Raw genomic sequence first — 14,408 nt, 5'->3', positions numbered from 1 at the left:
GCTGAGGTAGATGATTTCAGAAGAATAAGGGGAAACTGACTTTGGGGGTGAAATTGCTCTAATAAAAAACATGTTCATGTGCTATTCTGTGTTTTATTATTTTTTTAAAACTTGCAGTTCATGGTGACTTGTTCAATAATAGTCTCCACATCTTCTGCTACACCTTCCCAAATGCCATTAACCTACAGGCTAACTCAGGAAGGTCTTGCCATATTTTTGAAAGATGCTTGGAATTTGGCAAATTCTAGGAAAAGATTTCCATAGTTACCACTGAGAATACTTCTATATTATTGATGCCTGAACATAGCATGCACATTATATTGTTGAGGTCATTCTTTGTCAGACTAAGATCACTCAGTATAAGGTTCTGTGGATAAATATTAGCACCTTCCATTGTGCTCGGGGTCAGTAGTGCCATCTGTGTAGTACTTGTGTAATACAGTATGCGGGGGGGCCAGTAGGAACATAAGACCGTCTAACATTTGCACTAGCTGAAGCTTTGATCAGTGCCCTAGGATATGTAGTGCAGTAGTGTACGCTAAGGCATGAATGAAGACTGCCAGATCTGTGTATGACCCCCCAAAAAGTCAGTAGCCACTGATAGGAAAAAATGGTTTTGGCCGCTGCCAGCGCTTTGAGAGTGATAGAGCCATTGAGTCTGCCATTTCCAACATCCTGCAGTTTTCCTAGGGGACTAGAAAGAAAGGTGTGCCAGAGGAAGGGAAGGAAGGAGGAAGATGGCTGCCACAAGCAGAAACTGTCTCAGCAGCAGTGCAAAACTAGAGGAAGTCAAGGATATGGTTAATTGAGGATTGAAGCAGTAGATGAAGAAGGACCTACCTGCCTATTTTTTTAAAAAGAGAAGGTGACAAGCTCGGAGGAAAAAATGGAAAAAGGAATTACTACTAAATTGTTAAAGCAAAAATGGGCTATTCCAGTCTTCTGAGATCTACTTTTACAAAAACTACAATCCTTTTCCTAATAGGAACATAGTTTGCTTCTAGGAAGGCAGACCTTTGGTCCATCTAGCTCAATGCTATCTATGCTATTTGGCAGCAACTCTCCAGATTCAAAGAGGAGTCCTTTCCAAACTTTCTGATAAGTTTTCTGATTCAAAATTTTCCAGAAAACCCACATTACTGATCATGAGACTCCAAATGTTCATTAAATATTGGTCTGTGTTCCAGTATCCAGTGGACCACAGACAACCTGTCTTTGTAATAGATGAAGAACAAGTTATACCGGCTCAACTGCATTCCTGCTCAATAGGCTCTGAGAAACAGAGAACCTTGTAGAAAGACTTTTGTTAAGGGTTGGAAGGGACGTTGGACTTGAGATTTGTGGGAAATATTTTCATCACAGTGTTTTCCACTTGGCATTAGAGAAGGATTGTATGACAGATACCTCAGAGAAAGCACTTTCATTGCAGGGATAACCTCCCAAAGCATTATAGGGCAGCTGATATTTTGTGTTGTCAGAATCTCTACTGCAGACTCCCATTGGAATAGGAAACTGCAGGAACAGATAATCTCTTTCAGTCTGATGTATTTTCTTTGATAGTTGAATACAGATTCTACAGTTAGTTTACATGCACCACCAAAGGGGTTCAGCAGTAATGAATATCTGAGCACCCAAAGGTTTAAATGTTCGTGGCCAAAAGCATGTTAATGATATTCTGTCTGCCTTAGATCACAAGTCCTGGTGGCCTGTTATTTCAGTTTTGTTTGAATTTGGCTTCACTAAAGGTCCAAAAATCTATTGCTAGTGGCATTCATATATATATAGATTTCCAGAGACTGTTGATGAAAGCCCGTAGTATATCCTCCATAGGGATAATGGGCTTTGAAAAGGCTGCTGGCACAGAAGGCAAAGTAACTCTTGACATGGTGCTCTGCCGTGCACTGTGTTGGGATTCAGTGTCATTGATTGAAGGTTGGGGGTTGCTACAGATACTCATCTCCAAAACCCCTCACATCTCAACTGGCTGTTAAAATGGTTGACTAAGAAGTTGACCAGAATTCTTTGTGTCATTCTTTAGTGGCTCTGCTGCATTCAGTCTCTTATTATGAACAGAGGTACCACATGAATACCAGTACTAAAGACCTTAGCCATAAGGAAAGTATGAGCACAGTGTACCATCAGCATAGGATGGCATCAAGCCCCGTGCCTTCCTATGATCTCTGTCAGTAGCCTCTTAGATGTATTGGAAAGCTGATTAGCTACCCTTTCTCCTGTTCCAGAACCTCCTTGCCCAGAATGCATCTGAAGCAATGTCACCAACATGTCATGATCAGCAATATTGAAAGCCATTGAAAGATCCAAGAGGATCACTTGGGTGTGATTTTCTTTCCCCATTTCAAGGCAGATAAAGCAACCAAGATCGCAAGTGCTATCTCTTTGTGATATCTGCTATGAATGCCAAATAGATAGTGGTTAAAAATGCTTGCATCTAGATGTGCCCAAAATGGAAGGACGGTTATTACAGTATTTTTTTTACAGAAGAAGAAGATGGAAATCAACAACAGCTAGTTTAGAGCCTTGGTACTCAAAACTGGTGGTCCACTGGTGCTGGTCCACAAGTCATTGGCTGCTGGTCCGCAGCAATTCTACCACAGCCTAGGTTGGGTGGGATGCTTTCGGGACCATATATGCTTTGGGCGCTGGCCCAGTTGGGTGGGGGGAGAATTGCTGGTCCACCACATCAGTTTGAGAAACACTGGTCTAGTGGATCTAGAGTACTGCAGATAGGAGGGCAACTTGTACACTGCATTCCATGAATGAAGCAATAACAAAGTGCAGAGTCTGCTGACTGCTGAGCATTCACTAGAAATTCTGCATCTAGTGTGTCAGTGATTGCTTCCAATCATAGAATTGTAGAGTTGGAAGGGACCCCAAGGGTCATCTAGTTCAACCCCCTGCAGTGCAGGAATCTCAACATGCAGTCCTCTATCCAGTTGAAGCCGTAACAGGCCCTATCTGGAATGCTGACTCCATTAACACTAGCAACTTCCAAGGGAACTGAATCCTAAGCAATTTTGTATGCAAAGCAGCTGGTGTATCATTGGCAAGAAAATGAGCAGTTCCTCAATTTTCAGGCAAAGAGAGCCTGAATTTGTCAGAACAATTTCCATGTAGAATAGACAGATTGTCCACACAGAAGACCATTTCCTTAGCAAACTATGCTATAGCAGTGACAAAGATCATTTAAAAGGCAGTGGCCAAACTGTAATAACAGCAATCTCATTTCCATTCCCTGGAGGATGTATTTCTGAGCCAGGAAAATATATTAAATGTAGTATATGACCTACTATTTATCAGCTAAGCATTTTGGATAGATCCCAGATTGTTAAAGATAGGAAATCCTGAACCTGTTATCCTGGTCTTTGATGCACATATGCCAAATTATTCAGAGTAAGAACTCTACAACCATTTTGACCAGGAAATAATGTATGTAGGATGGTTAGATGACAGCAGAATCTCCATTCTAACTCAGACCATCAAAATAAGGAATTCGTTCTGCTTTGGCTAGATTGCATGATTTTATTGTGTTATAGGCAAATACATCTTTATAGATCACAGCTGCTTCAATCTGTATGTCCTGAAAAGTTATCTCTAGGAAAGCAAAGTGTCTGCCGTGTTTTTGTCCTCGTAAATACTTGCTGCCCAGCAAGCAGTAGTTTTTCATGACCTAAACTAGGGCTTTACTGTTTTGTTTTTAATTCTATTTTATTGCTCAATATTGCTTGAATAATAATGTGAGTACCTGAATTGTTTGAGTCATTCCTTGATGATGAACTGCATATAATCCAAAGCAGAATAGGAAGATGCATTAGAGGAAGCATTTTGAAACAGGCTTGTTTCATTGGCACCATAAAGTTTCTCTCTAGCATTTATAAGTTATACTCTGCCTTGTAAAAGGACCTTGCACACTAAAATTGTTTTTGCAACAGAAGTTACTGCATTCTTTAAAAGTGATGTAGTTAATGAGAATTAATACTTTTATAAATATAAAAGATTGCTTGTAGGGACATCAAAACAGACTTTGAAAAAGTGTTTTTGTAAGATAATGTTCTTGAATTACCTTCTTTAGATCTCTTGGGAAATCTATAGCTGTAAATGAAATAAATGTGCATACCTAATGATAGAATACATACAGCTTTTTTGTACTGAACATAACTATTATAGACAAACTTGGCCTTTGTTTAAAAGATACCAATTAAAATCATGTGATTGGTATCACACAGGTTTCATGGACAAATAAAATGATAGATCTGATGGACTGAGGAGATGGCGGGAAGAAAACTACTGGGAGAATATGGATCATATTGAAGTCTTTTCTAACAAGACCCTGCTGAATTGCAGTAGGTATTACAATTGTTGGAAGTAGATATCTACTAGAATAGGTCTGGATGAGCAGAGAAAATGAAGTTTTAATTTGTTAGACATTTTTAAAAATGAGTTTCCATAAACAAAGACGAGTTTCAGTGTCAAAAACAGTTACTTTGTGGGCTTGCACACTCCTCCGCATCGTGTTTTGTAGGTAACTACAGCTTGCCACACGAGATCTGAATCAGGAAAGCCATTATTATTGCCAACGAAAGTTTGCCTACAAACCAGAATTCACAAACCCACTTCAGACTGTTGTTTCTTATACTAGTTTGAAGGCAAACTTCCATTGCTCATCTGAATAAACGATTAGAACTCATTTCTCCAACTCTAATTAAAGATTTATATTAATAGAATTACTTCCAATCAGGGTGCATGACTTGGAAGTAGTTCATGTAGTATCTCTGTTTCCTTCCTTGCCTGCTTGATGTTGGTTATTCTTGTTTGCTTTTAAAGCAACTATTCTAAAATTATTACTGTTATTTTTACTTTATCTTAGAAGGCGACAGATGGATACAGATTGCAAGGAATAACTTTACTGCAGCATAGTCTAGTGAATGCAGATAAAAAAGGAAAAGAACTATTATTTTATACAGACATACTGAGAGAAGTAGCAGAAGATCCATAAGCATTAAGGCAGGACCTTATTTAAGCTTTTTATAAACAAAACTATACAGCACTTAATTGCATTTTTGGAGCTTAACAAATTATAAATATTAAGATACAAGGCAAATGTACCATAGGCACAGTGAATAGACTTTTCATTTTCTTCAGTACATCTTTATCTTGTGATGTTCATTGGTATAAAGTATATAGAGGGCCACTAGCTTAAATGAGTTAAAGATTCAAATTCATGAGGCACAGGTATGTCAGCAGCTATTAGCTTATTGAAATCTCTGTGCCCGGGGCAGTGTACCTCTGAGTATTAGTTACTGAAAGAGAAATAGAATGGCTATCACCATCAGTTTCCAGAAACAGTTCAGCCTCTGTTGGATGCACAATGTTGGGCTCTTTGGTCTTTGATCTGATTGCGCAAGGCAGTTTGCGTGTCCATTCTTCGTGTGATCCACGCTTTAAAATCTGCTTGACTGCCATTGCCTCCTATCTGAACTTCAATAAAGAACAGACAGAACATCAGAATCTGCCAGCACTGCAACAGACGTTAATTTGTTTCTATTATAACGTGAGTTTCCCAATTATAATGTGAGTTCATGTAATCCATCTTGTAATTTTGCACTCTCCTGCCATCAGGTTGAACAAGCAGTGTTTGTGCATGCTGCTTGCCCTAGTTCCATTATTTCTTCTTGTGGAACCCTCACCTGCCTCACTCATCCTCTTTTGCTTCTCTTGTATAAAAATCAGAGATTGCAGTGCTTTGTAGTTTCAGTGCCTATAAGGTAGTAATAAACCAGAAGTGGAGCAGACTAGATCATAGTTGTGACTGTAAGGAGAAGGGATAGAGTCAATTATTTGGAATCACCTTTTGAGCCCTAATTTTGTCCTCTACAACAGAAAAATGCAAGCACATTGTATTCAGCAACTGAATGCCCCCATATTTAATGATAATATGAAGGATTATATATTTAAATAGAATTTAAGCATAAAATACAACAAGGGATGTAGTGAGCAACCTGTGTATTAAAGGTGGCCATTCAGAAGTAGCTGTATGTGGTTAGCCCAGTTAAAGTAAAGAAAGGCTCTGGAAATTTGAATAGTCCCTTACATGTTGGCACCTATTTGTAGGTTTCTTCCAACAACTTGAGAAACTCTGAGGTACTGTTTGAATCCCAGTGAGAGAAGCAGCGGCATAAAACAGGCTGTGAAACTGAAGACAAAACTAAAAGGGAGATATAAGGAACAGTTGTGGAATGGGTTGAATTGTTTGTGTGATATTTCCTAATGTTAAAAAATGCTAGAGAAATGTGATTTATTAGGGGATGCTGCTAAAAGTTTAAGAGAGTCAAGTGCATCGATTCAGCTGGGCTAACATGCCAGCTATTTTCTAAATTGGAAGCTATTAGACAAAAAAGCATGCTAGTTTGTTTTTTGTGCTTATGCCGCTGTCCTATTTTTAGGTTTTATGCAATATTTTGAAGAGTAACATGATAATTGACATACAGGACATACCTGTATTGCTAGCAGCATGAGACCTAAACTCTAGTTTTGCATGTAGCATTTGTTTATACCATGATTAAAAAATGAGTTTTTTATTAAAAAATATTTTCTAATGTGTTTAGAATTGCTTCCCTCCTCCCCTCTTTCTCTTGCAGAAATGGGTCAGGAAGCTGGAAAGCCCACATGGCCAAAACCAGCAGGAGGGTATCAGACTATTACAGGCAGAAGATACGGAAGAAGGCATGCCTATGTCAATTTTAGACCATCTCTGACGAACCAAGAGAGAAATTCGAGCCAACACGATGGAGAATGTGAAGGATTAGAACTAGATGATGTTCAAAAAGAAAATTATTTGTGTGCGTGTCAAATAATTACAACCTGAAAATATTTTTCTTCTTTAGTGAAAGCCTTTGAATAATAACAAGCTGTTGGTACAAGTCAGCTGAACAGAAGGCTAGGCAATAGTGAAATTGGCAATAAATATTGATACAACTTTTTTCTTACATCTACAAGTGTATTTGAAGCTCATCAGAACAATAGGAAATTATTAAACTGCGGCCAAAACCTTAGCCATGGCCCCAAATTTGCATAATTCTCTATTGAAGGAAATACTAAAAGTGGTTTGTATGACAGTGGTTCATAGATAAATCATTATTGGAATTTTAGTTTTATTATGTATGCAAACAATAGAATGCACAGAAATGGGCATGTTTCAGGTGTTCATTGTCCATGGATATAGGCAATTATATACCATACTTTGTAGTGTAGTGTTGGGTAGTATGTAAGTGGCCTTCTGTTCATTTCTCTCTCCAGCTTTGCTTTATTTGTTGCATCCAGTTAGTTTCTGCACAATCATCTTCTAGCTTCATTACCTTAATGTTGTTGGTTGTTGCTGTTTTGAAGAATCCCCCCCCCCCCAATCTTAGCAGTATTTTAACTATTCTAAAAATGTAAGAACAACTCAAATCCAATTTTCTCAAAGTAAGAGCCATAGGAACAGGGGAAGCTGGCTAGTACTGAATGAGACTATTGATCCATCTAGCTAGTATTCTCAGTGATGACTGGCAGCGACTCTTCACAATTGCAGCCAGGGAGTCTTTACCAGCCCTACCTGGAGATGCCGGGGATTGAACCTGGAACAATCTGCATGCAAGGCAGATGCTCATCAACTACCCTACTATATTGAAACCCATCAATTACAGTACTGTATTTTTTGCCAGTGTCGTAGGAGATGCCAAATCATCAGTTAACACATTTACATCTAACCTCTTAGCCAAATGTTCATGCTGCTGCTTACAACATATTAAATATAAATCACAATAAAACCATTTAAATGAAAATAAAATAATAACTTTGGCAACATAAAGTGAAACAGCATCCTATTAAAGCTAGCAGAATATGTGCCCTTCCATGTTTTCAGATTCTTTCATCAAAATCACAGAAATACTGATGGAGAGACAGAGGAAGGACATTCCAGAACCTAATTAAATTGTTCCATGAAGCACTTGGCTTTGACTTGGGGGATTGTATCATCAGGAATGGCATTGACAGACACAATAAATATACGCTTGTTTAATCTTTGTAATAGCTATTGATAGAAAATACTGCATTCCTCTTCTTAAGATGTTGTAGAACAAGAATTTCCTTTAACTGGCCATGTTAGGAGGTTTGATACAGTTTCTAGTGCAGGGATATTCTTTAAAATTTCTGTAATTTAATACTGTGTGTTGACTCGGAAGTAATACATAGTAATTCTGCAGCCTGGTCAAGTATTTTGTGTTGTCCCCTAAGTTCTTAATATGTGGCATATCAGCAGCTATAAAAAATGTCAGGGTATGGTTAACAGAACTGCAAGATGCTGGCTTTCTTATTCTGATACGCGATACAGCATGATTTTTGAGCATTACCTTAAATATATTTTAATTCTAGCAATGAACATCCATGAAATCATCATAATATGTCTCTCATACATATTACGACTTGCTTTTTTAACATTCTAATGAAGAACAGCCACAGTTGAGCATCATCAACAAATGCCATTTTTATTATGTATGTTGATAAAAAAACTTTGATTGGTCTTATCATTCCAACATATGCTTTCTTTACATTTTTATATAAAGGTTCCAGTCCACTTGCCCAAGTATGTTCTCCTTTGGCAGATGTACCATTGTTAGCGAAGGTTGCTTCAGAAAATGCTGTTGGTCAAGCTGAACTGAACCAAGCAGTCAACACAGATGCTTCTTCATTTTCTCCAGCATGTTACAATTGGGGAGACGGACAAACTGGGAGTAACAATATGAATTCTGATCCTTGTGGAGAGCACAATAACCTTAATGGTCAGAATGGAATTGCTTTTGTAAACATTGACTCTTATGAGCCAGATAGCAGTGATGGAGAGGAAGAGAATGACCAAAATGATCTTTCATTAGCTAAAGAAGAAGCGGGAATATTTCAAGAGACACTGGATAGTATGCTTTCTGAATTGGAGAAAGGAGTGGACTCCTTTAGTGATCTGCAGTCACATCTGTCTAATTTCAATCATAATGCTTCAAGCAAAAGTTTTGAAGACATAAGACCAGTGCCTTTCAAGAGACATTCTAGCCTAGAATTGGATACTGCTCACCAAAATAAGACACTTGTAAAAACATCTAGGGAAGACGAGCGTCTAGTAAAAAATAACCTTAGTGTTACTTCTGATATGGAGCAGCAAAAAAATACGGCTGATCCTACAATTAGGACACAAATAGGAATTTGTAACGAACTGAGTACTGTGAAGACAGACCAAGAGAATTCATCAGAACTGGTCGTAAGACCCAAAGTTAGAAAACAAAATCCTGTAAGCCAGTTGGATAGGAAGCAGTCTTTTTCAAATGAAGAGGAAGAAAAGACCAGCAGTAGAAGGTGGAGTGAGAATGTGGATGTCCAGCACTGTAACACAGAATGTGTCCTGAAACACAGCAAAGAGAAAAGCAATTCTAGTATGTTTTTTGATCCAAGAGACTATGGAGGAGCTCAAAAGAAAATAAAAAGTGAACTAAGGAAGCAAAATATAACACTTCAAGAAAAAAGCAAAGTGGACGATAGTGCTTTCTGGGATGAATTTGAAGACTCTGGTAGAAATCTATCAAGCTCCAACAAAGATGAAGACAGGTAAGAGTTTCTGCAAAGTTTAATTCAATTTTTCTACATGTCTGAATACCTGTACAATGAAAATCACTATGGTTAGGACAATATTAAATGGTCTCGTAGGACCGACCCCATGTAAGGTGCAGTAAGGTGATATCTGCCAAATGGTACCAGCTCCCCATATTCCTTACGATGTAATTAATGGTCTCAATTTCCCCCATTCTGATCTTTGCCAAAGAGAGTGGGCCCCAAGACAGAAAATTCCAGACTATACCATCTGATGTTTATACTTTTCACTATGTACTTTATGACATAATTATTGGTGCCAAAAAGTGGTGAGTTTTTTCTTTTGTTTGTTTTTTGGTGGAGCTGCCAGCCCTAAGAGCCTTAGCAGTTACTCATAAGACCAGCAGTTTTGGAAATAACTTAATTTTTGTAAGATTTCTTGATAGCCAGACTTTTTTATATCTTATGACATAAGTATTTTGACCTAGACTTTTGGACTATTAGCATCATCTGCTAAAAGCAAAGCTGCATTTTTCTTTTTCTTTAGTGGTATATTCACTGCCGTTAATGCTGTCTTAATATTTCAGAAGCACTTTACAACTTTTTAAGTCATTACCTCCACATGACAGAAAGAGAATGAAGTCATAAAAGAAGCCACACAAACAAATTTAGGAATGAAGGTGAAGTGGAAGTAAAATCTTTATCGCTAGCAGCCTCTTCAAATGCACCACAAACTTTGAACACATCTATATCTTGTCCCGAGTTTGCCCAGCAGTGTGCAGATATAGTGTTAATGCACCTACTGGAATTGAGCAGATTCATTATTCTATATATGCTTCATGGGTATAAAAATTGGGGTTAGGCCACAGGAATATGCCGCTTCAAGCATCTTTAATGCTTTTGGAAATTGTTCTATCAAGTAGAGTAGGGCAAGATGTTTTCAGCATGGGTGGGGTGAGATGTCGGACTCTACACCTTCTCATTGTACTCATCCTTGTGTGCACAAACTCCCACCTCTTATTAATAAAAGTATATACTGCCAATTCAAACAATACAACATGGCACTGTACAGCAGCACATACAACAAAACACCATAAAAACAGTTGAGAATGATTAAAATGACTGGCTCTTCCATAAATTTAAGCAGGTGCATAGGTTTGTCTACATAAAAAGGTCTTTAAGAGATGCCTGGAAATAAAAGCGAGGGTGTCTGCTGAATCGAGGTTGTTTGCTCAATCTGCTGGAAGAGTGTTCCACATCACAGGATTGGTGGCATTAATGCCCACTTTCTAGTGGAGGCCATGCCTCCCCCTAAAAAGATGCAGCCCCAAAGATACACACCCCAAATCTAGCTTTGGAAGGTGAGGGGGCTAATTAATTTCAGGTCTTCTTGCCACTGAAACTAGCTTCAAAAGGAAAGTTCAGAGAGCCATTGCATCAATGCATTTCTCCAGGCCTTCTCCCCAACCTCCTCAGCTGCCTGGCTACCTTCATTTGGTTGTTGTACACGGTATAGTAATTTTAGATAGTTAAGTAGATTTTTAATTTCCCATAGTTGAAACTAATAAGCTCTCTGCACCTTCAAATAAAGAAAACAACTGTTTCAGAGCTGTATCTGTAGGATATCCTTTGCATTATCCTTTCTTTGAATGTTTTAATGAATGGAAGTACTTTAAATTTTTTAGCATATTTAAGGCATTTTCCATGGAACTTGGACCTGAATGAAAAGTAGCTATGAAATTTCCATGTGCTGAGATCTCCTCTATATAAACGCACCTCTTCATTAAAAGTGCAAATGTGTTTCTGCCATGTTAAATCTACTTTGTGATACAAAGTTAATTTGTTCAAACGCCCAAGTAAAAGAAGAAATAATAGATGTATCCATAATGATTCTCTAATTTGGCTGCATTCCAGCTTCACTTTTAATCATTCCCTCAGTGCTAACTGGGTATTGTTGCGCAGTGTAATTAGGAAGACTTGGATTTTAAATGTAATTAAAATGTGCTGGAATTTTACAATGGTGGCCTGTTTCTAAATTGCTCAACAACTGGGAAAAGAAAAGGAATAATTGGAAGGGTGATACAGAAGGGTGCGTTTTGAAAAACTGTTAAAGCAATAAACTATTTAGGGGCTACTATGCACACTTTTGGGTCTGTATCCTAAAATAAGAGGTGCCCAAACCATTTCGGTATTTTTGAGAATGAAAATTATGTTCAGCATCTACTAGTTCATTCCATCAAGGCACCAACTCCCTAGTTGTTCATTCTTCTGGGTATTTTGTTTTAATTGAACTAATCTCATGTCATGAGCATGTGCTCCTTTGCAAGTAGGAATAAAGAACAGATGGAAGTATTTCATCATATTTAACTTCTGCGCTGTTGGAGCAACTGAATGCCATACAATCTTGGAAAGCCTATTGAAATGCAGCATATTACTTCTTAGTTTAAATTATTTTCAACAAAGCCATGAACATATGGCAGAGGAAAAATCACATTTGCACATTGTCCCATAACTTGGTCAGAAAAATACAGCGTAATTGTCTTAAGATACCTTTTCGTTCTGGGTCTTAAATATGTCTACAGCCAATTAGGTTAGAACTGCTTAATTTCTTAGAATTTTTAAATGTGGAAATCAGGTCTGGTTAAGAAAAATGCAAAGTAGTATATGAAGTGTTTTGTGGGAAATGCTAGAAACATTTTACAGCTATTAAAATACATTTCTATGCTGGGAATAAGTAATGGGAAGCTCAGTAGCCCCTACTTCGATTGTTGCAACATTCTAACCAGCTATTTTGGTTAATTGCTTTTAGATAGAAGCTTCATCTAAACTTATTTATTTATTTTATTTAACTGAGAAGCAGACCAAGCTGACAGCTTCGGGTAGTATTTGTAGTCTAAAATATTACACATGGAGCTTTATTGCCACAATACTTGTACAATACTTGTACAAATGTGTCATGGCTTTGGATGAAACTGTATATAGTACTGTTCATTGAATCCACCCTTTCTGACATAGATTTTGTTCGTTTGATTTCATTTTGTTTGAAAATCATGGATCAGACTTGTTATTTGGCAAATGTTTCCCACTCCCAGTTATTGAAAATTGACCAGGAGCTAAAATATTAAACATCTCAAGTGTATATTTCTCAAAGGTAATTTATTGTTATTTACTTATAATAGGTTAAAAAACTGTAATAAAATACAGCACAAACAAGCAATTAACCAAAACCAACAATATCAAAGCAGTTAAATCATGCAACAGCAAGATTTACAATTACACACTGAAAGCATGCCAGGGCAGAAATGCCTTCAGTTTCTTGTTCTATTTTTTTGAAATATGCATTTTATTGGCTTTAATAACAACAACAAACAATTATGAAGTACAATGATGCAATTATACAGGCAAGTTACAGTTTAGATTGCTCTTGAACTACTTTGCTACTACTTTGCTATGGTATGTAAAGTGTTCTGAAAGAGCTATTTCCCATTTTCTGTTTAAACCAGCTCCAAATAGCGAGACTAACCCCCAGTTTCCAATTAGCAGAGATCTCTTTAGATGTCCATGATTTAGAGGCTTGAAAACACTTGGATTTGGAAAGGAAAATTTTGTTGACCAGGCTCAGTAAAAGAATTGGCAGCTCTTAGTTTGTCCTCCAAAAGGAAGATAAGCATTTTTATTTTTATTTTGTTTTTGGCAATGTATTGTGTACTGACATAATGCATAGAGAAACAGTACTGTGGTACCTCGGGTTAAGAACTTAATTCGTTCCGGACATCCGTTCTTAACCTGAAACTGTTCTTAACCTGAGGTACCACTTTAGCTAATGGGCCCTCCCACTGCCGCTGTGCGATTTCTGTTCTCATCCTGAAGCAAAGTTCTTAACCTGAGGTACTGTTTCTGGGTTAGCAAAGTCTGTAACCTGAAGCGTCTGTAACCCGAGGTACCACTGTAAATACAATGGGCACACAATCCATCCAAACTTTAAGCACGATCAAATCTCACTGATTTCAATGGGAGAGTTAAGCTTGTGCTTAAATTTCTCTCGTTATAGTTTTTGCGACAGAAATATACTTAGCTTGGCTAGATCACAGTCAGCATGTTAACTTCTACATAAAAATCGACCAGCATTGTAAATGCAAATGGAATGTCTTATATTTCAGCTCTGAATGCAGTGATGGTGAATGGTCTGCATCTCTGCCCTCCTATTTTGCTGTGACAGTGAAAGATCAGTCCTCCAGCGATGAGAGCTGGGAGACTCTCCCAGGAAAAGAGGAGCAGGAACCTGAATTGCAGAGTGACAGCAGTGGTGTGGAAGAGGAACATAATGAGTTTGGTTTCCAAGCAGGGTATGTTGTCTTATAGAATGAAGTGTACTACTCAGTAAGAATTATTGATGTATTATGTACACTTTACTGTGATAGTTGCTGTTAAAAGAAAACTAATGAATATGTACTGTTCCATATGTGATCATTGGCTGAAATAATTCCAGCAGGAAGTATATAATTAGCTTTTGGGAGCCCCATTTTGGATAGGTTTCTGTATGTAACATCAGGTAAGGTTTTCCAAGTAGATGTTGACTTCAATCTCCTCTTCCCTGATTCTGCCCCCCCCCCCCGCAAAAAAAGTTGTGGAGTCTTCATTAGCTCTGCTATACTCTGCATTTTCAACAGCTTTAGGGGTCACTGATATCCTATTTTGTGATCGGTAAGGTTTAGCTGAGATAGAGAAGCAGAACCAATAAGCCTACAGCCTTTCAGGATATTGAATAAGTGATA

The 14,408-nt window shown here is 37.8% G+C and overlaps 1 protein-coding gene across 8 annotated transcripts in view; it reads left to right on the top strand.

Moving 5' to 3' along the window:
- The window catches only part of PJA2 (praja ring finger ubiquitin ligase 2), a 39,881-nt gene that overhangs the window by 9,000 nt on the left and 16,473 nt on the right, over positions 1-14,408 (top strand). For 4 of the 8 annotated variants that reach the window (XM_083576810.1, XM_083576812.1, XM_083576811.1 and 1 more), the window contains exons 2-5: positions 4,245-4,361; positions 6,657-6,857; positions 8,622-9,651; positions 13,794-13,979. In XM_083576810.1, coding sequence (XP_083432936.1) covers positions 4,316-4,361; positions 6,657-6,857; positions 8,622-9,651; positions 13,794-13,979 — 1,463 coding nt within the window. In that variant the 5' untranslated portion in view covers positions 4,245-4,315. Of the gene's footprint in view, positions 1-4,244; positions 4,362-5,507; positions 5,570-6,656; positions 6,858-8,621; positions 9,652-13,793; positions 13,980-14,408 lie in introns of those variants that run through there. The other 4 variants (XM_083576816.1, XM_083576817.1, XM_083576815.1 and 1 more) reach the window with 3 other exon arrangements.

The sequence above is a fragment of the Podarcis filfolensis genome (genome assembly GCF_964270895.1).
Source record: "Podarcis filfolensis genome assembly, chromosome: 11".
In the NCBI taxonomy this organism is placed as follows: Eukaryota; Metazoa; Chordata; class Lepidosauria; order Squamata; family Lacertidae; genus Podarcis; species Podarcis filfolensis.
The sequence above is the reverse complement of the archived record's forward strand: the minus strand, read 5'-3'. Positions and strand labels throughout refer to the sequence as shown.